This window comes from Apostichopus japonicus, chromosome 17, assembly GCF_037975245.1.
Source record: "Apostichopus japonicus isolate 1M-3 chromosome 17, ASM3797524v1, whole genome shotgun sequence".
Classification (NCBI taxonomy): Eukaryota; Metazoa; Echinodermata; class Holothuroidea; order Aspidochirotida; family Stichopodidae; genus Apostichopus; species Apostichopus japonicus.
Window position 1 is genome coordinate 34339788 of NC_092577.1, and position 26470 is coordinate 34366257.

Below are 26470 nucleotides of genomic sequence, written 5' to 3' on the forward strand. Positions count from 1 at the left end.
TGCCCTTAATTCTAACCTTATTTGCACAAAAAAAGTTTGCTTTTATAGTTATACTGTAGTTAATAACAAATTTATGTCAAATGTTTGTTAATGTTTAACATTTTTGTTTTGTTTTGCGAGTGATTAATATAATACGAAAGACCATAATTAATTGGTCAAACAAAAGAGATACAAAGATCCCTTTGTTTAATAAGTAAGACCTACTGTATTCCAATCTTCTTTTGAAACAATAAGGACTTCTTACATTAATTTGGTAAATTATTGCCAATATTGGTGTAAAGGATGATTTTAGACAGAAACTTAGTCATGATATACATGTGTTAAAGTTCAAGAACAAAAGAAGGAATATTGAGTGCAAGCAATGTTCCTACTTACAGTAGCTTATATTCTGTATTACAAAATATTCAAACATTAAAATGCTAAATATCTGAAATGCTCCTTTAAGGCTTAATTGATATGAAGTCTGCTGCCCATTGCAGGCCTAAATGTTTCTATGTCAGTCATTTGTTATTTGTAAATTATAACTTCTAATAACTCTATACTACACTATGTTCTTTTATTTTCATGAATTCATGTAAAACAGCAGTTCACCTTTAGACAACATTCAACACCATCTGTCATTTACAAATTCATAACACATTGTAAACATGTCATTTGAGGTTATAAAAGTCTCATGTTCTACCATTAAGTTGTGTGCATTGCATCTGAGGAACTGGGCTAATATAGTCTCTGTATTAGACTACATAGACCAGTCACTTTAATTGATGAGCTTGAAATGTTTAAAGGGTCATTCTTAAACAGTTACAAGTGCTACACATCATGGCCACTGATATCAGTATTTTGTAATGGTCTATATACCTACAGTATTACAATCCTGTAACATATATTAATTCTGTGCCTAATATCATCCTTTAAGTATGAAAGGAATATATTTTCCCTGCAGTGAGCCTCAAGATACACAATTACCCAGTCATAACTGCCATATTTTATTGCCAGAACTTGACCTATTGTTACCAGTGACCTAAACAAATTAACCAGAATGAAAACATGTCATGGTTCCTTGCTGCTGTTCATTAGTTCCATTCATAGGGAAATTTCTAACAAAGCCCTAATACAACAACAGTAATTTATGCTCACAAACTTTTGTTGCCAAAGTAATGCTAAGCCCTGATATCAATTGCAACACACATCAGTGTGTGAAGACTATCTACCATTATCATCATACCAAGTTTGACGAAATTCCCATTAGTAATAGTAGCCAAGTAATTGCAATTTGGAGTATTTCACGTTTGACCCCATGACCTCATTAATATTCATGATATGAGCACCAAAATCAACAGGGTTAATCTACTTACTATTGGCCACCCACTCACCAAGTATGGTAATGATTGGTCATTCCCTTGTTGAGTTATTGTGCATACAAACTTTTCATAACGAAATAATGCTAGCCCCCCCCCCCCTTATAAACATGCATGATATCAATTGCAACACACATCAGTGTGTGGAGACTATCTACCAATATCATCATACCAAGTTTGACGAAACTCCAATAAATAGTAGCCAAGTTATTGCAACTTGGGAGTTTTTCACGTTTGACCCGTGACCTCATTAATATTTTTTAACTTTGACCTCGTATAACTTCGCACACGAAGGTCACACGGGGGTCAACCTATTGACATTTATGATCAGAAGGTACCTTTGACATTTTTGGTGACCTCGGATCACATGACCGTTAAGTTTGAAAATATTCCCCTATACCATTTGCAACTTGTCCCAAAATATCAACCGTGTCACACCTTGGAACTGAGAGTTATTGCATTAAATGTCTGAAAATTAACTTTGACCTCGTATAACTCCGCACACGAAGGTCACACGGGGTCAACCCATTGACATTTATGATCAGAAGGTACCTTTGACATCTGAAAATAGCATCGAAACTGTAAAAATCCCCAAAACATGAAAAGGTCACCAGAGGTCAAATTGAGGTCAAGGGTCACCCAGATGCGGGTCGACAATTGGATTGAATTGAAGCAACTCCCAACCCTAACGGACAATTCGTTCTCAAGTTATCGCAAAAATACTAGTTTTTTATCATTAATTGACCTTTGGTGACCTCGGATCACATGACCGTTAAGTTTGAAAATATTCCCCTATACCATTTGCAACTTGTCCCTAAATATCAACCGTGTCACACCTTGGAACTGGGAATTATTGCACTAAATGTCTGAAAATTAACTTTGACCTCGTATAACTCCGCACACGAAGGTCACACGGGGGTCAACCCATTGACATTTTTGATCAGAAGGTACCTTTGACATCTGAAAATAGCATCGAAACTGTAAAAATCCCCAAAACATGAAAAGGTCACCAGAGGTCAAATTGAGGTCAAGGGTCACCCAGATGCGGGTCGACAATTGGATTACATTGAAGCAACTCCCAACCCTAACGGACAATTCATTCTCAAGTTATCGCAAAAATACTAGTTTTTTATCATTAATTGACCTTTGGTGACCTCGGATCACATGACCGTTAAATTTGAAAATATTCCCCTATACCATTTGCAACTTGTCCCTAAATATCAACCGTGTCACACCTTGGAACTGGGAATTATTGCACTAAATGTCTGAAAATTTACTTTGACCTCATATAACTTCACACACAAAGGTCACCTGGGGTAAACCTATTGACATTTTTGATTGTTGAGACGTGAATATAGCATCAAAACTGTAAGAATTCAAACATTTTTTCTTTGCCCATTTTCTCACCAAAAATACTAGTTTTTTAACATTAATTGACCTTTGATGACCTCGGATCACATGACCGTTAAGTTTGAAAATATTCCTCTATACCATTTGCAACTTGTCCCAAAATATCAACCTTGTTACACCTTGGCCCTGGGAGTTATTGCATTAAATGTCTGAAAATTAACTTTGACCTTGTATAACTTTACACACAAAGGTCACCCGGGTGTCAACCCATTGACATTTTTGATCGGAAGGTACCTTTGATATCCAAATCTAGCATCAAAACCAAACATTTTCTTTTTCGCCCGTTTTCTCCCAAACTAAGCACATTTTTTCTAATGTGACCTTTGACCTTTTGACCTTGGTTTCAAATGTAGTTTGATCTGCTGATTCCAAAAATCAACACGATAAGTCTGTACAGCCATCCTAACTCTGACCGAAAACTTTGACCCCATATAAGTTCGCACACAAAGGTCACACGGGGGTCAACCTATCGATATTTATGATTGGAAGGTACCTTTGACATCTGAAAATAGCATCGAAACTGTAAAAATCCCCAAAACATGAAAAGGTCACCAGAGGTCAAATTGAGGTCAAGGGTCACCCAGATGTGGGTCGACAATTGGATTACACTGAAGCAACTCCCAACCCTAACGGACAATTCGTTCTCAAGTTATCGCAAAAATACTAGTTTTTTAACATTAATTGACCTTTGGTGACCTCAGATCACATGACCGTTAAGTTTCAAAATATTGCCCTAACCAGTTCACAAGTTGTCCCAAAATATCAACCTTGTCGCACATTGGCACTGGGAGTTATTGCAGTTTTAGTATTTTGGGTTTTTGGACCATAACTGACCTTTGGTGACCTTTGTGGGCACCAAAAACAATAGGGTTCATCTACTCACTATGGGCCACCCACCCACCAAGTTTGATCATGATCAGTCAATCCCTTGTTGAGTTATCGTGCATACAAGCTTAAGCGTCACACACACACACACACACACACACACACACGCCAACCTGAATACATAGGTTCCTTTGCTTTCAGCAAGGAACCAAAAAAGATCCATTTTAGCAGGTTACACATGTTAGTGGGAGTAACAATGAAACACTTTGTGTTAGGAAGGGTCTTATACAAATAGCAAACAATGGGAGTGATTCTTATTGCTGCTGGGAATCACAAACTTTATGGTTTTAATGCATATCCAGATAAAATGTACATATTATTCAGTTATACATAGACACAGGTACAGGAATAATATTATTTTAGGACAGTCTTGTGTAATGTTAGCAGTTTTAAAGCACAGTATCAGTACTGTATGAACTTAGTTTCTGTACAAGAAGTTAACCCTTATCCTAAACTGGGATGTTTGCCGCAGGACAGGTTACCATAGGTCTAGGGATTGTGCTTTTATTTATTTCTCAGTGGTTAATGCCGGTGCCTTTCAATCATAAGGTCCGGAGTTTGAGTCACTCCAAGAGTTAATGTTTGTCGTCCAGTTACAGAGTTGTTGACAAATGATAATTCATGATCATCATGGACGTTATATGATATATAAGAGACTGACTTCGGTCAGCTTGCGGATTTGATAAGCAACCATGGCTTCTTCGCGAGTTCCTGCTTGCAGGAGGATCTAAAATACATACATACATATTTCTAATTGACAAACAGCTCAGCTGGACATACTGTAGAAAGCTATTCGAATACACAGTATACTGTAGAGTGCAGTACAGGGAGACCCTTTACACATACATGTACACAAGCTGTACAGTATTGACAACTGAGAGAGGTTTGTATTTGACCATATTAATCTGCTACAGATGGACCACCTGTGGCTACAGTGTGAATCACAGAAATGAGGATGCCACATGTATTGAAAGATTTAGTGTAATGTCCAGTTGACTAATTGTACAGACATTCATAACAGAATGGGAAACAGTGTCAAAGGTCACATTCAAATTCCTTTCATATGGCACACATGTGGTCATGACTGAATAGTAAAGTGATGATATTCAACAGTGAAGCTACTGTACACTACAGTATTAGACTAGCTTGCACAGACTTTAGCAAAACATTTTCTGATAATTGAGATTAATACAGGGTAAGACAAACAATTATTAATTAAATTTTCCAGACAAGAATGAATTAATAACTAAGCTGTTTAACAGTTTTATTATCACACTGTCAATGTATGTAAATGAACCATGATTGAAATACCAGTACAGTATGGATGTAACAATAAACAACACCAGTTACATTATGTATCTGAACTGACTTCCTCAAATTTATGACTTCTACTGACAGGCTGACATACCACACTGGCGACAGTCAACATGAATGAATACCATACAGTACTGTATGTACTGTATGTATGTGGTCTGTGTGTACCATGTAACAGTTGTAAGTCAAAATTTTGAGATAATGTTGCTCTACGCAACACTGTCTTACTGTACAATAATTGTCCTCTTACAAAGGACAGAAAATGTTGCAATTCATCAGCAATTTCCACGCTAAGATTCCTTTGAAAAGGAAGGGGGAGGAAGTGGTCGGAGAAACTACCTTTTACCATAAATCAATATCAGTACTGAACTGTACATGTTCTAACATAATAACAAGCAATCTATCCGAAATCATAACATAGCCGGAACAGCTGTGGCATAAGAATTCACTTGAGGGCCCGGGGGGGGGGGCAATGGTTATGGTACTTAGATAGGACCCCTAAAGCAAGCGATGTGGACAAAAGCAAAAACCACATTAGCAAAATGAGAACTGGTTCCAAAATCTTCTTGATGATACTGAACAGGTCTGTCACTTTTGAACCCAATACTGTAGGCTACTGTATGTGAACCTTTCTCTCAGGTGCAGAGTTGCATGGCCCCTACTGTACTGTACGACTCAAGGGCCCAGGCTAGTCCTGCTCTCAACCCCTGGTGTTATGCAACTGCTTCACGGTGGAGGACTAAAGTGCTGTGAAGTGGCTTCTAGCTGTTCATGTGTGGGAATAATTTGTTAAAATTACCAGTTATTAGCAATTTTTAACAACAGCAACTTTGGCATCAATAACTGATGACCTTTAAGAGCACTGGCTGAGCTTGTTTTGTCTGTTAGATGTAGACTCTGCTTTCAGGGTCACAAATGTTGTCTAAGATGCTATTTATATCTAGTTACCAAGGCAACCAGTTATCTGATTTGAATTCCATATGGTTGAAGTTTACCTGTTTCTGCCACAAATTTTTAGCTGTGATGTACAGTACGGTACAGCAAATTGTTGAAAGTTCACAAAAAATCCTAGATAGTAAGGTGTGTTATTAAACTAGAATATTTAATGTCCAAATGAGGAAACAGTGATGGTCTTATCAAAGAGTCCTGAACCTTGTGCAATCCCATTGCAGGGTCTCTGAAACTCATTTATAATGTATGATGCTCTGGTCTTTTATAAAATTATAACAAAAAATCCAAAAAATGCATACATACATATAACTTCATAAAAATATAGAAAGTATATAAAAATATAGAAGTTCTTAAAGGAAATAAGTTAGGGTTGAAAATTTGGATCAAGTCTTACTCATATTTAATGAGAAATAACACACAAATTTCCTTTGGAGAGAAATTTGTTTGCCCCCTTACTGGGAGCAATCTGTTTAAGCAAACATACATGTTATTGAACCACATGGGGTATTTTCTAAATATAACATTATTTGACAGAGTTCAACCTCCCCACAGGGTGGGATGTTATACTCAAGGTCTGATCAACACAGTTTAACTGTGCTATTATGACCTTATAGAACGATACACACTGTAAATGATCTGAGCACTGTACAATACTGTTCCATGTAACATACAGATTTGGTTTTCAGGTATAACGGTATGTATATATACTGTACACTACAAGGGACGAAATAGTTTTAGAGAATTGATTAGCAATAATTGCTCGATAATTCTTGGAAATAGCAATTAGCATTAGCAGGTACTGCATCTTTTGCTAATCAAAAGTAATATTGATTAGCAACTGGCAATTCTTGGGTAGCAAATTGCTATGCGAACCCAGTTATTTCGTCCCTTGCACTATAAAGTACTAGTCTATGATACTACTAGCAATATACACTAAAGTTTAAGTTAAGAATTTAAATGTAGCATTGAACTTTTGGGATTTCCAAATTGCCAGTCCAAAAGTCTCAGTGTGATATTATTTACCTCACCATGCTAACTGTCCGCTTAAAAAAAACTGTGGGACTTAACACAGGATGCCTTTCTTAACAGCTACGTTACATTTCATAAACTGATGTAAAAATACACAGTTTAAGTCTTACACTTAAGAGCTACAGTACTTGTTGGTACTTACTGTACATTCTCTATGTCTATGACAGTACAGTACTTACTGTAGTCTGCAAACATTAAGGCCTATGAACCAGGATCAAAACTAGATCAAATTTCTCATTCTTCATTTCAAACCCATTTCTGCTGTCTGGATTATAGAAAATCCTCCTGATTTTTTTACTTTCTTTCACTAGTGAAATTCCACCATACTGTATCTGACAACATACCTGTATATACCACATATTGAGCAAAGTTAGATTATATAATGGAAAAATATTCAAATTAATTGTTCCATCCAAAAGATAAATTTTTTAAGCACACTGTGGGCCTCCTCCCTGCTTTGTATTATTTTATCAGAGGCATAGAAGTTAGCTCAGTGGAGGAGCAGAGTAATGGGTATTTACATGCCCCTTCCCCAGTCCTCTACATAAATTGCTAAAGAAAGAAGAAGGAATTGGGACATCAAAGTAATTCTTCTTTCTATCTCTACCCGAGGAAAATAAGGACTTGAACTACGCTGCAGATTCTGGCAGCTTAGCCCCCCCCCCCCCCCCCGCTGGAAACCTCCCATCCCCTGTATTATTAAGTGTACCCAAGAAATTTGGTTTGTCTTTCTTAAATGAATTCTTGGGGCGAATGAATTTTTACTGACATGTACAGATGTGTATTTGTGCTTGGAAATCCCTACTGTACGAGAGGACAAGAAAGACACCACAGTGCTTCGTCCCTAGATCTTCACCGGAGCTCTTCCTCCTTGCCGACTCCCTGCCCTCTTATCCAATAACTATGAATCCACAATCCCATCAGAAGTCCCTCCTGCATTTCTGATGTTATCACACATCAAAATCGGTCTCTTTGAATGGGTCCCCACTTGTGAAGTTTGAACAAAGGCCCTGGCTGATGCTAACACCTCTTCTAAGCAAAGAAGGCCAAAATCAGGTAATCTTTAAGTTATTTAGGGCCTTTTAACAGGTCTTACTTTCAAATTCGGAAATAATTGAGGGCCACTTGTAAAGATCGGGGGGGGGGGGGGAATCATGCAATCCGGGGAACTTTAGTCTGCCCAGGGACAAGTACTCCTTGGGCCTTTTCATGAAATCCAGGAACATAGCAAATTTTGATGCATGGTCACTTTTTCGATTATCTGTAAGCCCACTTGTGCTGTAGCCATTTGTATGGTTTATGAACTTAATTTGGCCGAAAACAATTACTGACATGTCTTACCGTTTAGGCCTATCACTACAATGTTTTTATTTGGTCTAAGTAAGCCTAGCCTAGTACTGTAACACTAACAGTTAAAAAGTTGATTAGCCTATAGATTATACCTTTCAGTTTCAGCAAATGTCACTAGGCTTCTTCTATTTTAAGTAGGACATCAAAGAGTTGTTAGCCTAGGCCAAACCCATTACACTCCATTGAACGAAACAAGAAACAAACATGACTGCAAATAATGTCCTATCTTGTCTATGATAATTATTTTTAGCCTAGGTAGGCCTCACACTAGTAACAAACACAATGTTCATGAGCCTAAGCATGGCCTAGATACCTAAATGATACCTTTCGTAGTGGTTGTTGGACTAACCTCCACACACAAAAATAGCACTAAGTTAGGCTATACCGAACCCAAGTTACTGTACATTAAATTTAAAGGACATACGGTAACTTGTATTGTACAGTAAGTTAGGCCTAACGATAGTGAAGCAGATGTCACTAGGCTTCTTCTATATTTTATAAAGGAGTTTTTAATCCTTGACGAACAATCGGATGAGTCGTTATAAAAGCGGTACTTACTCAGAAAGGGAAGACTTTTAAACGAAACAAGATGAACAATAACTGAGGGTATGTCCTGTTCGTCAACGTTATTAGTTTAACTGAAGTAATGTATGATACATTTACGTTCGGTTCCTTAGTTAATACTGTGTGAATGAATGTGTTTATGTACACAAGCCAATGCAAAGTCAAATTCTCGCCAAGTACACACACGGCATATTACTGTACGTGTGTTCATTCTGCCTGCGTGACAGAGGTCTTGTCTGATTTCAAGTTCGTAAAAGCGACATGGATCATTGAAAATAAATTAACCGTGGTTGGCTAAGCAATCAACTCAATATGATCCACCGTTGAGTAAATAAATATTAGCCATGCGTGGTGAAGTAACATCTGAGCAAAAGAAAACATACTAAGTCATGTATTCTCAGAAGTTATAACCACTGTTCTTGATACATAATTGATAACTTTTGATGTGGAAGAAGACGATCATGTAGTATTTGTTTTTACTTGTCGCAAAGAACAGATGCAAAATGGTGCTATCTTCGGCAAAGCTTTGAACTGATTATATGATCAATAAGTGGCATGGTACTCGGGGGCAGACACACCCCCCCACCCTCTTAGTACGCCAATGGTTACATATAAGTTGAACGAAACGGAAAGATTAGAAGCAAATCAGATGTTAGGGTGGACTGGTGAACTTTATCATTTTATCGTTCAAACTGTTGTCATTCCCACACAATTCGGCTTATCCATTACTTTGGAAATTAAAAAAACACAGATTCGCGAGATTATTGGTTTAACCTTCGCTGACAGAAACCTACCTTGCACTTGAAAAGATGGCTTGTCTTCTTAACTGATTAGTCTATATACTCCTCATCATGATGGCTATCTTGAGTCTTATGTACAGAGATTCTCACGATATGCCTTGTTCTAAAAGTTATTCAAAACACAAACCCACCCCACCCCCAATGTTAGTCAACATCCGTCCCTAATATATAACAATTACACCATACAACAAAAGATAAATAGTGAATCAGTTTGTTGTCAAGGGACTCCAAAATTCCATTTTGACCTATAGCTGATCCCATTCAATCCACATCATAACAGAACCTCCAAGATCCCTCCCCTCTCCCTCCATTGCACCCCTCCCCCCCCCCTGAAAAATTAATGGTATTTTGCAAGTCCATACCATTACCCTCTCCCTTCATATCTACACCGAATAAAGATAAACAAAAGACAGCAATATAAAAGACAAAATAATGGTTGAATCTAAATAACACTTAATTTAATCACAATATTTATGTACAGAAGGTAGTAGCAAAATACTTAAATCCATTACTTCTTTTCTCGGTTTGTACGAAAAGGAAGGAAAATCTTTGTTTTTTTTTTATCAAATTTCTGACAAATGTTGAAAAAAGGAAAAGATAATTAAGTCCCATTAATTTAAACCAGTTCAAGTTGATATGAAGATCATGTAATAATATCCATACAGTTCAGTTTTTAATGGTTCTGATTTATTTCTGAAAATTCACATTTGTACAAAAACCAACAGAAATAAAAAAGTATATGTTTTCAAAGAGCATTAAGACATTATTTGCTTAAGACTCTCTAAAATGTAGTGACATAACCACTTGGGTAGGGAAATTACTGCCAAACCCTCCCTTCCTCCCCCCCTAAACCCCCACCCTTGAATAATCCTGGATAATCAACAGGCAAACCCAACTCAACACCAAAAAAAATTACATTTTCAAAACTGGCACTTATTCTGAAGCTTACATGACCAAAATTGTAAGGATGAAAGAACAACTCCTTCCCATCATCTCAATACTATTTTACAATTTTTGTGTATTCCATTTTTATCCTTAGTGTTTAAAAGACTTAAAGACAACTGTTTAGTTTATAGAAAATACTGGTCCGTAAAGCTGTAACCACCAATCAATATCATCATCTACTATCTCTGCCCCACCCCCCCACCCAGACCCACCAACCCTACCCACTTTCACAGTATTTATTATATATATATTAACCGACTAGTCAGATTACGTAGGATGCATATTGTAGAAACATTTGAAGAGGTAGGAAGATAATAATTTAAATAAATCATTCTTTTGCCAAAATTGAGCAACGGCAAAGAAACGGAAAGAAAAGTAGGCTGCGCTTTGTTACATTTCAAGTAGTTTCCTTCTTAAATTTCTTTTAGTTTCATGTTTACAGTTGTCTATCCTATCTATTGTATACAAGACTCTAAACCTGAAAAGTCATGGTCAATCCATAGAATTAAAATATAACAAAGGACACACATAAAACATTGCTCAGGGAGCATCTAGTATCTAGCATCACATATATATGCTATGTAAAACAATGGGCAAATTGCTACAAAAATGCAAAGATGAAATTTCGATAGTAGGTTTTGTACATAAAGTAATCATAATTTGTCAGTATATCTTGAGCAAAAGAACTGAACTAAAACAACTGAAGCAACATGTGAAGGCTTATTTCATACCCTGTGATGCAAATGTGGTTTATTATAATGGCAGATTCAAAGGTCATTGGTATAACCCAAATTATGCTAGAAATGTCAGAAATTGGTCACCCATGCTCAAATCTTAACAAGCATTTTACTACCACTTTTAACAAGAGCCCAAGGGCACTGTGGTTCCTTGCTTGGATTTTTGATCAAAAGGCACTTTTGAGATTGAAATATGGCGTCGAAAATGTAAGAAGTATAAGGTCACCTACAAGCGGGTCAACAGATATGATAACATTGGTGACCACAGATGACATGACCTTTAAGTTTGAAAATGTTCCACCACCCCATTCACAACTTGTCCCAAATTATCAACCGTGTCACACCTTGGCATTGGGATTTAATTGCATTAAATGTCTAAAAATTAAATTTGAACTTGTATACATAACTTCACACACAAAGGTCACCCGTAGGTCAACCAATTGACATTTTTGATCGGTGAGACCTAAACGGAGCATCAAAACTGTAAAAATTCAAACATGTTTTCTTTGCCCATTTTCTCCCCCAAAATACTAGTTTTTTAACATTAGCTGACCTTTGGTGACCTTGGATCACATGACCGCTAAGTTTGAAAATATTCACCTATACCATTCGCAACTTGTCCAAAAAAATCAAACTTGTCACACCTTGGCACTGGGAGTTATTGCATGAAATGTCTGAAAATTAACTTTGACCTCCTATAACTTCACACACAAAGCTCATCCAGGGGTCAACCTATTGACATTTATGATCAGAAGGTACCTTTAACATCTGAAAATAGCATCGAAACTGTAAAAATCCCCAAAACACGAAAAGGTCACCAGAGGTCAAATTGAGGTCAAGGGTCACCCAGATGCGGGTGGACAATTGGATTACGTAGAAGCAACTCCCAACCCTAACTTACAATTCGTTCTCAAGTTATCGCAAAAATACTAGTTTTTTATCATTAATTGACCTTTGGTGACCTTGGATCACATGACCGTTAAGTTTGAAAATATTACCCTATACCATTTGCAACTACTCCAAAAATATCAACCGTGTCACACCTTGGAACTGGGAGTTATTGCATTAAATGTCTGAAAATTAACTTTGACCTCGTATAACTTCGCACACAAAGGTCACACGGGGGTCAACCCATTGACATTTATGATCAGAAGGTACCTTTAACATCTGAAAATAGCATCGAAACTGTAAAAATCCACAAAACACAAAAAGGTCACCAGAGGTCACCAGAGGTCAAATTGAGGTCAAGGGTCACCCAGATGCGGGTCGACAATTGGATTACATTGAAGCAACTCCCAACCCTAACGGACAATTTGTTCTCAAGTTATCGCAAAAATACTAGTTTTTTGTCATTAATTGACCTTTGGTGACCTCGGATCACATGACCGTTAAGTTTGAAAATATTTCCCTATACCATTTGCAACTTGTCTCAAAATATCAAATGTGTAACACCTTGGCACTGGGAGTTATTACACTAAATGTCTGAAAATTAACTTTGACCTCATATAACTTAACATACAAAGGTCACCATGGGTCAACCCATTGACATTTTTGATTGATGAGACCTAAATAGAGCATCAAACTATACAAATTCAAACATTTTTTTCTTTGCCCATTTTCTACCCCCAAAATACTAGTTTTTAACATTAATTGACCTTTGGTGACCTCGGATCACATGACCGTTAAGTTTGAAAATATTCCCCTATACCATTTGCAACTTGTCTCAAAATATCAACCATGTCACACCTTGGAACTGGGAGTTGTTGCATTAAATGCCTGAAAATTAACTTTGACCTTGTATAACTTCGCACACGAAGGTCACACGGGTGTCAACCAATTGACATTTTTGATCGGAAGGTACCTTTGATATCCAAATCTAGCATCAAAACCAAACATTTTCTTTTTTGCTCGTTTCCTCCCAAAATAAGCATATTTTTTCTAATGTGACCTTTGACCTTTTGACCTTGGTTTCAGATGTAGTTTAATCTCCTGATTCCAAAAAACAAAACAACAAGTCTGTACAACCATCCTAACTCCGACCGAAAAACTTTGACCCCATATAACTTCGCACATAAAGGTCACACGGGGTCAACCTATTGACATTTATGATCAGAAGGTACCTTTGACATCTGAAAATAGCATCAAAACTGTAAAAATCCCCAAAAACACGTAAAGGTCACCAGAGGTCAAATTGAGGTCAAGGGTCACCCAGATGCGGGTCGACAATTGGATAACATTGAAGCAACTCCCAACCCTAACAGACATTTCGTTCTCAAGTTATCGCAAAATTACTAGTTTTTTATCATTAATTGACCTTTGTTGACCTTCGATCACATTACCGTTATGTTTGGAAATGATCCCTTACCCCATTCACAACTACTCCCAAAATATCAACCATGTCGGACCCTGTCAATGGGAGTTATTGCTGTTTTTAATATATTGGTTTTTGGCATCTAACTGACCTTTGGTGACCTTTGCGGGCACCAAAAACAATAGGGATCTTCCTCTCACTAAGGGCTATCCACCCAACAAGTTTCATCATGATACATCATTTCCTTATTGAGATATCGTGTACACAAGCCAAGCGTCACATACACACACACACACACACACATACACACACACACACACACGCCAAGTTGAATGCATAGGTTCCTTGCTTTGCAAAAAGCAAGGAACCAAAAAGGATACCCACAGTGTGACACATTTTATCGTTTGGTTAAACATCAAAACCCTCACGACAGTACTTTTAAAAAAAAATTACTTTTAGCATTTTTTAAGTCTGCTAAAAATATGGGACTATTACTGATGACCTTTTAACCCCAAAAGTCCAAATAAGATGAGCGTACTTACTGTACTACTGGTTTGAATGGCATGATTTTTAATATTTACCTTGACAAGATGTTCATATTAAAGTTTGAAAATAGTTCTCAACCAATCACACAGTTTCTTGACAGAATGAACTCCTTAGCTTTACTGCTTATAATTTTGGTCCTCAATTTGATACAAAATAACTTACTTACTAAACACCAAAAATCCAAAGAAAATAGCCTCCTTGAGCATGTCTTCATTGGATTGTTTGTAAACATAAAAATTAAAATTAATATCTTTTTCTGTTAACAGATTGGGTGAGGAAACTTTGCTAAAGACAATCATAAAACTCTGTTGTTTTTTTGGGGAAGAAAAGATACTTAATTTTTGAAGCACAAAAGCAATTTAACAACAATACAATATTGCAAACATTGTTTTTCATTTGTTTTTTTCCATTTTGATCAGAGTATTCTTTCATTACAGATTCTTTCTTTGAACTTCAGTTTCCATTTTCAAGTTCTTTTTTGCTTTCTTCTTAATTTTCAGTCCTTTTCACCGAATCTAAAGTAAACTTCCCCCCAACAACACTGCATATTTACCTATGTACAAACTCTTTTTAAGTTTCGGTGGTTATGCAGGTGGTTGAACCTACAATGTCATATCTCAACACAACGATTAAATGTAAAACATTGAAGAATTTTGATATTTTCTTTGAAAGCAATATTGTCTCTCAACAAAGGCATAAAGCACTGTCATAACAATGTATCTACTGCCTAGGGCATAGAATTATCCCTGGGGCCTGGCCAGACTTGTTTCTTAATGCCACAGGCCGGCAGACAATTGCAACTTTTTAGGTTAAAAACAATATGTGTAACTTCAGAATTGAACCACACCCAGATGCTTTGACCGTTAGTAATATTTCAATTTCCAAGTGACCTCGGAAATACAACTCCTGTGCTCTGAGGGTGAGTAGCCATTAAAAGTAAACTAGAGATGGATAGCTCAGTCAGCAGAGTACAGGAATAAACAATGCCTAACCCATTGATACAAATTCCATTCAAAATCACAATTTATTCGCTCTTTCTTTCCTTTTTCTATGTAACCATTTTTTTCCAATTTAATCGATGTTATATTCCCAGCATACTTGCTGCTGTTATACGCTGAAATTTTTCTAGTGAGGAGTCAAACAGAAAATATGAAAACTGTCTGAAATGAAACAAATATTCCATCCTGGAATTACCAGGAAATATTATGAAGTTACCAACAAAGAAACTTGTTGCTGAATCTTAATTTTTTTACCTTGAAAATACTAAATAGTTTAATATTCATGTTTATTTCCATACGATACGGTTGCATCTACATGAGAGTATCTTCTATGACTAAAACTTCATGAACAAAGAAAACAGATGTTACAATGACCGTATCTTATTTATTACCTCGATAGATAGTTTAAATTTAGGGCATATTTCCGTACGGAATGGTTGCAATAAAATGAGAATCTTCTATGACTTAAACGACACACCTACTTGTCACATTATCTCTTGTTTTTGTGATTTTCTATCCCAAATATAAGTACTTTATACAGTAAGCAACTCTCTGTGTGGCCTGTTAGTCTGCCAAAGGCCACATTACAAATTTTACACACAATCAGTGCCAGGAACATACAAGAGAGTCATTTATAGTTATGGTTAAAATAATTTAAGTATTGTTCTAGTGTTAACCTGCCCCATGTTACATTATCATGTCATGAAGTTTACAGAAGTAGTGCAGTTTAGTTTGATGTTACTGATACCTAACAACCATCCATTACAGTGTCTTTGTAACTGTGCAGGTTTCTACAATATTACAAGTTAATATGTTAAGTAGAATAAAACTGTACAGCTAGAATGTCTTATGAAGACAATTCTCTTTTTCACGCTCTACTTCCAATTTGGAAAATATATTCTGTCATAATTTTAACAAGATCCTGCTTCAATTGTAACATCAGGCACTCTTAACATTGACCTACGAAGGTTTCTTGCAGTAGATATGCAGTTTGTTAACAGCTTTTCTTTTCTTTTTTTCTCTTTCAAGCCTTGACAAGGCTGAAATTTCACGGTCGTCCGATTGTCCGAGACGACTAAAAATTCAAGTTGTATCCACCCTCCTCCCATTTAAAAAATGCAAATTTTTGGAGGGTACCTGCAACCCTCTTTTCCCATGTGCCCTAATGTACATCAAGTATGCTCCCCAAATTACTCAGGAATAACCAAGTTTTAGAAAATTCAATTTCCAGAAGGTCATAATCAAATAACTTCATTGTTGGCATGAAAGGCACCAGGTCGGAGGTCAAACATGATTTCAATTGCACTAATATTGAAAAAGGAAGCCAAACTTATCCTAGTAACTTTTGTTCCCTTTCTCCATTATCTCCCTCCTTCCTTCACCCTTCTCTCTCCGTAGAGTTTGGGACTTGCTACTTCCATTTACAATGTTCTTCAGTTTATAGCATGTACAAAACTATCCTGTAATTCAATATTTGGTATCAATCCTCTTCTTCATCCAAATGTCATGATTTTGTGGAGACTGCACCATTTGTTTTGGGACTATCGAAAGAATCTGTGCTTAACCTTTGACCTCCGCTATATGAACCTGCTATCGAATTCTGTCGGACCTCAAAGACTTCTTCGATGGCCTTTTTGAAGCAGAGAAAGTTGTAGTCGATTAATCCTGTCGTGGAGAAACAAAAACATGGTTTTGATATTCTGTGGTGTGGATGGTTGAAGACTTGGAACAAGTTTAAATATGACATCACAGAACAGTAAGTTGTTTGAATTTTGCAAGATTATGCTTTATTACATTTGTTATTTATTGTGAGAAGGTAAGTTTGGAAAGAATTGATCATGAAACATGCAAAGTGTTAACAATGAGCCAGTACTATTTATTTATTATAAGCATTGATTGCTATTTTCACTCTGGAAAAATTAACAGACAAAACATAGGCAAATCATAATATTTCACTTTTTGTTGGTACTGATGTCACACATTTCACAACATTGTGCAAACGAAACATGGCTTTTGGCTAGGTTTCTCGTGCGAGGCATTTGCTAGGTTTATCCTGAGAAGTGTTTTACTACGTTTCTTGCGAGAGTGGTTCATGAGAACAGTATCTCTATCATAGACATTCAAGACGATGATTGATGGACAAATGTATTCTTGGAAAACTGAAGTTTTGTCAGAGTTTGTCACAATCTGCTGTTATCTCACTCCATCATAAAATGCTGAAGTACCTAAAAGTTTATCTTTTACTTTTGTTCCAATCATACAAAACTTGATAAAAAAATTTAAAAAATGTTTTTTGTAATGAAGCACTACTAGCCAGAACACTTTAAATTTTGAGGGACACAAAGTTATCTGTATCATATCCAGCCACTGGTAACTTTCTAGGCAGTAGCAGCCAAATGATTGTAATCACACACTTATCTACGTTTGATTGAGAGGTATCTAAGTTAGGCCCACAATCTGGAATTTTAATTTGGGGGGACACAATCTGTGAATTTTTTGTAAAACATGACGGTGGCACAGATGGGGAGGGCAGGGGGGAGGACAGTGGTCTGACAAGGAGTAGGGCTAATGGTCATCACCCAGCCATCAAGATCACTGTGCCCCAGTCTGGCTATGAGCCTGATCCTGAAATGCAGAAATATTCACAAATGATGCAAGTTCCCCTCCCCACTTGCCCCCTCCCCTCTCCCCCTCAACATAAGGTAGAGGTTTGATCAGTACATCAAGTTGTCCTAAGATGACAACTACTGGTTGGTACGGTAAACTCACCTTGTCTGTCAAAGCTGTCCTCTCTAAGGATACAGACCAAGGCAAGATGCCTGTTGACCTCCTTCAGATAGAGTATTGTTCCATTATTCAATCTTATCACAGAACTGGATTCTGAGTCGTACGCTGTACCCTCACCATCTTCTTTTAACCTGATCACAAATTGCAAAAAATAATAAATTTCATGTACAAGAGACCATACAACAGGCATTGGAGTTACAATTAACAAGTTTAGAACCCTAGTTAAAGTTACCACCAGGTTCTAAATCAGGGTGACACGGATAACTTGTGAAATCTTCTGTAGATAATATATGCTGTGGGGAACTGCCTTTCTCTCACAAAATGTGGGAATGGGTTGGAATGAACAAAGTCATTTGATGACAATAATAAATCTAGTTTTACATATTGCAAAACAGCCTCATGGTCAATCCTTCCATGACAATCAGACAGATGAGAAGTTCCCAGCCAAATGGCCAGGTGATCATCAATTTTTAAAGATCTATGATTTTTTAATTTGTAATTTTCACATTTCCAAGATAGAATACAAACAGAGATGAACCAATGCCATTGTTAGCTCATGTTCAGAGGGTCAATTTGTTTGATACAGCATTCACAAAACCGATCTGAATTACAGAAAATAGCTATTGTAATAAATAGAGGAAGACATTGAAGCACATGTGGATCGATGATGTCATATTGCTGTGGCCGAGGGGATAAAGGCGGTGGCATTTGAAGCAATGGGGCTTTGCAATCAATAGGTTTATGGTTCATAATCCCGCTGGCTCAAAGCAAGGTGGATTCTTCATCCTAGAGCAATCTATGGTTTTTCCATCTGAAATGACTTTCTAAATTAAAAGATTCCAAATTTGAGTTAAAATGTTGAATTGAAAGCCACCCGATGTGTTAGTTGGAATCCATAAGCCCTTGCGAATTTCTCCCACACTTGTGGTCGATTAAGCGTCGTAAAAATAACTGCTGGTTATTATCATAATATTAAGACTTGATCAAGTCTTATTAGAAACAATTTAATCAGTGATAACTCCCAAATGGAATAAGAATTATCAATTGTTGTTCATGAGAAGTTACCTCTATCACATAGACCAATAATGATGGTTGGGTTTGTGTTTCCTAGCTGTAGAGGTGGGGTGTGTTGAGGGGGGGAGTAGTGGGAAGTTGTTCCTAACAGTTCATCTCAACTACACATACTAATAGTGATGATTAGGTTTGTTTGTTTTCTGGCTGTAGAGGTTGGGTGAGATGAGGAGGAGAAGTGGTGGGGTGGGGTGAGATGAGGGGGAGAATGGTGGGAAGTCGTTCATGACAGTTTATTTCTACCACACAGACTAATAGTGATGACTAGGTTTGTGTCTCACAGTTTGTAAGTATTTCTTTGAACTTACCCATAGATACACGAGACATCTATAACAACGTCGATCATATCACAACAGAGTTCATAGGACTGCATGTCAACGGGCGAACTGTCTGTAGCAATGTATATCTTACTGTCAACATCAAATAAGAAAGCCTTCTCTATGCATGAGTTCTGTGGGTAAACAATTGTTGTAAACAGTAAAAGACAACTCAAATACAAGGTTAAGAACAACAATGTACTACATCTATACCAGTAAGTTAAATTAAAATAACATCATTATTTGATTAACGACAGAACTTATAAGGTGACAGAGTATGCTAAAGTGTGTTGGAATTAAACACTTAAAACATTGGAAGTTGATATTTCTGACAACTGTTACTTTGTGGAAATCAGTTGTACTGCATATGCTAGAGATTACAGTATGAATTGCAGAAAATTGCTATTTGTCTATCTATAGATACCAATCTTTAAAATAGAACTATAGATAATTAAATAATACTATTGATTTTTTTCATCCTACAATATTCTTTTGCGGACTTTCTGACAACGTTATACACCAACAGAGTGCTTACTTTGTCAAATGTAAATTTGCCAAATTCTCAGACTTTCTTTAACCTTTTAATTGGGTGGAGTTTTCCTCAATTTTCATGCATTCAATCTAAATAAATCAATTTAAAGAAATTCAATAAAAGAATAGTTCAATTTGAAAAATTCAAAAACTGCTTTGTATGAACTCTACATATTCACTTCGAGTGAACTGCTCTGTATCAACTCTATACACAGATTCATTTTGAGGGAACTGCTCTGTATCAACTCTATACACAGATTCATTTTGAGTGAACTGCTCTGTATCAACTCTATACACAGATTCATTTTGAGGGAACTGCTCTGTTTAACTCTATACAGTTATTCCTTTTGAGTGAACTGCTCTGTATCAACTCTTTACACAGATTCTTCTTTTCCTCAAAAGGCCAGCTAGTTTGTTGGTTTCCTTAATATTTAATGACAGCAACGTAAGCATTGATTTTTTTCATACAAATGAGACTATACATATATATATCTTTTATGAAACTGTGGCGATAACAACATGCTAAAAATTGATATTTGATTCAAAATTTGAATTGTTTCACACTGTTTTAAGTACGTCTTGTTACATTTAATGTTATGAGGGAAAACAGGGTACTGTATAATGTCTTGACTTTGATGGCAGGATATAATATATCTTGGCTTTGATGGCAGGATATAATATATCTTGGCTTTGATGGCAGGATAATCTACATTTTACACATAAGAACAAGCTTTATAACATATATACATACAGATAAAATTTATCTCGGCATTGATGGCAGGATATAATATATCATGGCTTTGATGGCAGGATAATCTACACTGTACACACAAGAAGAAGCTATATAACATACAGATATAATATATCTTGGCTTTGATGACAGGATAATCTACACTGTACACACAAGAAGAAGCTATATAACATACAGATATAATATATCTTGGCTTTGATGGCAGGATATAATATATCTTGGCTTTGATGACAGGATAATCTACACTTTACACACAAGAAGAAGCTTTATAACATGTATACGTACGGATATAAGAATATCAAGGAGGTTTTCCAACGTCCCAAGCTGTGGAATAAGTTTCTGTACAACTTTGCTAAAAGCCTCAAATATGGAGTGGTCGTAGATACTTGTTAGGTAAAAACTGTCGGGAGAAGAGATTGATGACAAGAAATTAGTCCAGCGTAAATTGAGACATAAAATTTATTTTACAGGCAGAAACTGTTGTATTTTTATGACTTTATATTTTTATTTGGAATATTTCTTATGAGTGAAACCAGGATCTCCTACGGACAACCACCATACATTCCTAACCATCAGCCTGGAGAATGAAGAATACGTGAATATTCATAGATATCTGAAGGTACCTTAAATGAACGCCGTCTAATCCCGAGTCTGCCAGGTCGTCTGTTGCCCTCTGATGGATGTCTCGTTGGGTCTCAATCTTGTGATCGTCTGACAGGCCGTCGACTTTGTGTATGAAGACCTCAAATTTGATATTGGGATTAACTTTGAAGGCTCTACTAACGGTCACGTTGAGTCTGACTAAGGCCTCCATATAATCATCCTGAGAGAACAATAAACACACAATGTATTGGATTATCTTTCTTAGAGTAGTAAAACATCACTGACACCTGTATTGCTAATTAATGGAGATGCTTATCCATGAACAATAATTAAAAATTCTTAGAGAAGTAAACATCACTGATGACCTTTGTTGTTAATTAATTAACAATAATTACAAATTCTTAGAGAAGTAAACATCACTGACACCTTTGATTGTTATTGGAGATCCTTACCCATGAACAATACAATAACAAATTCTTAGAGAAGTAAACAAACATCACTGATGACCTCTGTTGTTAATTAATGGAGATGCTAACCCATGGAAAATAATTACAAGAAAAGCTAGCTCTATTCTGGCGATACTGATCATAGAAGCTCATCTGAGGGGGCCGCCATTTTGTCAATGTGTGTTGTCACAGTGCTACTAGGAAGCGAAACCTTTTACTTTCCTGTTTTGAAGTTATCTTTCTAGAGAGTGTTCATAAATAGTTCCAAGTGGCTCACATGATGTACGAATTAGACTGGCTAAAGTCATGCAACATTTAGACCATGGCATTTTCTAAAAACGAACATAGAGACTTGTTTCTGTTCTCATATTTTTAATGTGTAAAAGTAAGTTGACATGACGTTTCGATCCTGGCAGAATCTTCTTCAAAGGCTAAATGACAAATAACAGTAACAGAAGGGACAAAAACATGCACAGAATACAGACAGGTTAATGAGCATGGTGAACACAAAGAGATAGATGTAAGGGGATTAGTAGACAAGGGATGGAGAGAAGAAAGAAAGAAACCAACAGGGCAAGAGGAGAGGTACAGTAGGAGATATACAGTGGAGGGACAAAGAAAGGATTAAGGGAAGGGGGTAGGGAATAAATTGGAGAAGGACAAAGACAGAAAGGTGTGGAGAAAAAAAAAGGTGGACGAAAGCTATGAGATGAGGAGTTATGGGGGAGGGGAACAAGGGGGAACAAGAGGAGGAGGGGGGCAGAAGAAAAGTTAGTCATCCCATATTTTTAAGTTGGCTGTTGCTATGAGACGTTTTCTTAGACTGCTCAATACCACCTGTAGATACAGTTTAACTATTTTAAATGTATACAGTGAAGCAATCTTCATTTTTCAAAACTGTTCTACATTTGCTTTCTTTCCTTCAAATGGTGGGGGGGGGGGGGGGGAGAGGATGGTAGATCAAAAGCCTGTAGATACAGATGAGTGCATCTGAATGGATAGTTTCCCATATTTGAATATCATATCTAATAGTGAAATCTCACTATTTTTTTTGGGGGGGGGAGCAGGGTGGGAGGGAGAGTGGGGTTTCCTTAATAGCTTGTGTAGACCATTATCCAATATAAATGAAATACCCCACCAGAGCTAAGCAGACATTTACTTACTTGTGCGTCTATCACAAACACCAACGCACCACAACCGCCAAAGATTGTCTCAGAGTCGAACGTTGAGTCAAAGAAATCAATTTGTCCCGGGAAATCCCAAATTTGAAACTGTACAAAAGAGGTGCTATTTACATCTAAAAAGAAGAAAAAGAAAGAATGATACCCGATACTTTACAATCCGCAAACACAATAAATGAGTACAGGGTTGGCACAAAATGAACCTTGAAAGTCTGTCACTAGAACCATTAATGATCCTTACACTTTGCACATACAGAATGTGCAGATGAGGACAAAAATTGGCTGTATACATACAGTCCAGTGTATGTCAGATGAGACCCAACAGGAATTGCACTTGCATGTTAAAGTAGGGTATTGATCAATCTGTTACAGTTTTCTTAAATAGCTTTTAAATATACTAAAGCTTCGAAATGCTCCTTTAAGTTTAAGTCGGTGATGCCATTTGGCGTTAACTTCATGTAATCAACAGGGCAAGCATGGATGACATAAAACACAATTCATCCTTTGAGAAATTTACAAAGTATTGTAAAACTTGCTATATGAGGTCATAAAAGTTTTATGTGTTCCTATTGAGTTTTATGTTGCATCTGAGGAAATGATCTAATGGGCTGTTTGTTAGGCTAAGTAGTCCAGCCACTTTAACTGATGAGTCTCACCTTTTTTAAAGGGTAATTAATAAAAAAAATAACATAAATAAAGATGGTATAGAATTACAACCTGGGCGGACTGCTGTATTGTGTAACTCTCAAAAATAAATCTGCGACTAAAGTCATCATTTTAAGTAGAAATTACATCAATCAGTAAATTAATTCAATGTACAGAAACATCTCGATAACTGCAGCTTTGTGATTACTTCTTTTTTAACCAGTTTCTCAGAATTATCCTATCCACTACGAAGAATAGTTTCCATCTCTGAGACATTAAAATTACTTTTAATATGTATTTATAACCAGAAAAGAAAATGCTACAGATTTGATTTCTGACTAACTAAATATCTGATATGTTTATTCGTTTACTCACCACTTTTCACAACTTTGTTGGTACTCTCTAGAAAGAGAGTTTCATTGGGAGACATTTTGTGAAAAACTACTTTCTGGATTGAAGACTTTCCGCTCCTATGAATGCAGAAGAGACAAAATTTTTAAAATTGATAATTATTTAGCATTTATGAGATGGATGGAGAACACCCACAACAGAGGGTTGTTGGATTGGTGGGAGGACAAAACAAAAGATACCAGAATAATATTGGAAATCGACTGGCAAGACAATTTCCCAATCACCATAAAGAGCATGATCTATGAAACAGTAATCTCCTTATTAGCTTTTAGCTTAAATCTTGTTAACGGTCATTCAAAATGGCAAAGTTGCATGATCCACTTTAAAAGAAGTAAAAATGGAATATGAAAGAAGTATGGCAGAACCTCATGGTACCAAAAATCAACTAAAATAGTTAGAATATAAACTTAGATACAACAGGATTGACCAGTTGAGACTCATAAAGAGGACAAAGTTGACCACTTTGGAAATTTACCTTCTTAGTCCCATCAACAATATCCTTGGTCTGTTATCTGGTGGAACTGCACCATTCTCCATATCATGGTCATCTGGGCCGTAGTCAAAGTCCTTTGGGAAGGAGCCAACCACACCATAGCTCCCAACAATACCAGCATCATCCCCTAAAGACTGAAAAATATATATCAAAAATACTTCATTGTTCAGTTGTTGAGACTTGGATAGATCCAAATTTTGACTGTGTAAAGCCATCAATTAATGACACTAAACCTATTGAGAGCTGCCAGATTCAAATTACATTTCATGATTTTTTGCCATTTTGACATTATCAAAGACAAAGTGTGTGGAAAGGCTTACAGTACTAGTCACCTGCACTAAGCATGATAGCATTTGTTAATTTAAAATTCTGTGAAATTGAAGAAAACTTTGTCGTCACAGATGAATAAGACAATAGAAGTGGTCAAATATGTAAGAATATTTGTATAGTAAAGAATTTTCTTGGTGAATTTCATACAATGTGCCAATAGTTTAACACTGTCCAATTCTTGTTCCAACTTGTTCCTAATCTAAGACAAGAGGATTGAGTTGAACTTGACCCAGTACCGTAGCCAGTTACTGAGTTAGGATACAGCAGTAACTAGTAAGTAGTAGTAGTAACACCAACGAGTAACAAGTGAGATGAACAAGTTGTGATGTGATTAAGGAAGAAGCTAGGCCTATTAACTTATATATTTATATCAGTACTAATTTAGAATCCGTACCATTCAACTACTCGACAGGCTAATCATTCACATGACGCACCTATTCACTGACTGTTATTCTATTGAATTCCGATTCGAAGTAAGCTTTCCCATTCATATGGTACGGATTCTAAAGTTAGGCCTTCATATCAGACAAGGATCTTAATGTTACAGGACCAGTTAAGGACTGTCAACAGCTCAAGTCTTAAATAATAGGCATACCACCAAACGATTCTAGCCTAGTCATGTCTTCAATATTACAACTCAGGTCTAGCCTACACCTGCTAGCCTAACATGAATCACAGTACAATCGGTTCCTTCGAGAAACTGTCTGGTATCAACAATGACATTTAATACTCAAACAGAGGGGTTAAAGCGAGTCATAATTTTGAAGCAGAAGAAGTACAGAACAATAAACAGCACAACCAATCCAGTACCATATTTCTTCACTATGTTTGGCCTAATTATTCGAGGAATTATTTTCTTCACTGTCCGTGCTATGTCAAAATGTTCACCGCTGCGCTATAACTCGTCACATGATTGTACACACGACTCGACCAAAACAAGTCTGCGGAGAAATCTTGTGACCCGAAAATAAATATAGGTAAACCCGAATTACGGAACCTTTTTCTTTGCTTTATTATATACTAGACCGTTAATTTTCGTCCAAAATAATTGAACTCGGTGACAGAAGGGCCTAATTGACCATTTTTAAACCAATATTTCAATCCCCTAAACCTCAATTTGAATCTTCCACTATTGAATTAGGGGTTTTAATGATGTGACCGCACAGCTGATTTCCCGGTAATAACTTTTGAGTTGATGTTGTCAATCAAACTGAAAAAGGGGGCTTCTTTCAGGCCGGTTGTTATCTAGCGTTGTGCACATGGGGTGGGATGGGGTCGGAATATAGGTGGGGTGGAGTGGGGTAGAGGTAGAGGTAGAGGTAGGGTAAGGAAGGATGCGAAGTTAATCATTTCAGCAGACTGATTGAGGTATGGTCATGAATTAACCTCGAATCAAGGAACATACAGGAGGGGTTGGCCCTGCGACCGTTGGCCGCCGAAAAAACTATGTAAGGTTGTAAAATTCCTCACCCAACATACAAGGGGGTGGGGGATCAAAACGAAATTAAGTTCACATCAAATGCTTCCACTCTGACGCATTTTTAGACTATTATAAACTGGTATATAAATAGCTATAAAGTTAAACGCAAGGTGCCAACAATTAAATATGTTGATTTTTTTTATGGGTTTAAAGATGGCGGGGGACGTGAGTATGTATACCCGCGCAGTGGTCAAATAAGCCTCCCAGCTTACTTCTAGAATCACCA

At 36.7% G+C, this 26470-nt stretch overlaps 2 protein-coding genes across 3 annotated transcripts in view; both read right to left on the reverse strand.

Annotated features, from left to right (window-relative positions):
- LOC139984914 (exostosin-like 3) overlaps positions 1-9078 on the reverse strand; it is a 35538-nt gene extending 26460 nt beyond the window's left edge. Inside the window, exon 1 of the mRNA XM_071999046.1 lies at positions 8856-9078. The gene's annotated coding sequence lies outside the window, so the exon portion shown is untranslated. The remainder of the gene's footprint in view (positions 1-8855) is intronic.
- On the reverse strand, positions 1960-25729 carry LOC139984916 (ras-related GTP-binding protein C-like). 2 transcript variants are annotated; one of them, XR_011799229.1, is made up of 10 exons: positions 25575-25729; positions 24417-24568; positions 23906-24000; positions 22868-23001; positions 21279-21478; positions 20941-21055; positions 19365-19507; positions 17968-18116; positions 13138-16863; positions 1960-2641 (listed from the first exon to the last, which is right to left on the reverse strand). XR_011799229.1 is itself a non-coding variant. In XM_071999050.1 (9 exons), the coding sequence occupies exons 1-9, from the start codon at positions 25575-25577 to the stop codon at positions 16703-16705; spliced, it is 1152 nt and encodes a 383-aa protein (XP_071855151.1). In that variant the 5' UTR covers positions 25578-25729; the 3' UTR covers positions 10103-16702. The 2 variants fall into 2 exon arrangements, 1 of the variants encoding a protein (XP_071855151.1); XM_071999050.1 differs by lacking the exon at positions 1960-2641 and having other exon boundaries at positions 10103-16863.
- Between the last annotated feature and the right edge of the window lie 741 nt (positions 25730-26470).

Excerpts from the sequence above, each read along its gene's own strand:
- LOC139984916 (XM_071999050.1), bottom strand. Across the intron at positions 23,002-23,905 it reads CAACAAAGTTGTGAAAAGTG|ATGTAAATAGCACCTCTTTT; the intron begins GTGAGTAAACGA and ends TCTTCTTTTTAG. Across the intron at positions 18,117-19,364 it reads GATGTCTCGTGTATCTATGG|GTTAAAAGAAGATGGTGAGG; the intron begins GTAAGTTCAAAG and ends ATTTGTGATCAG.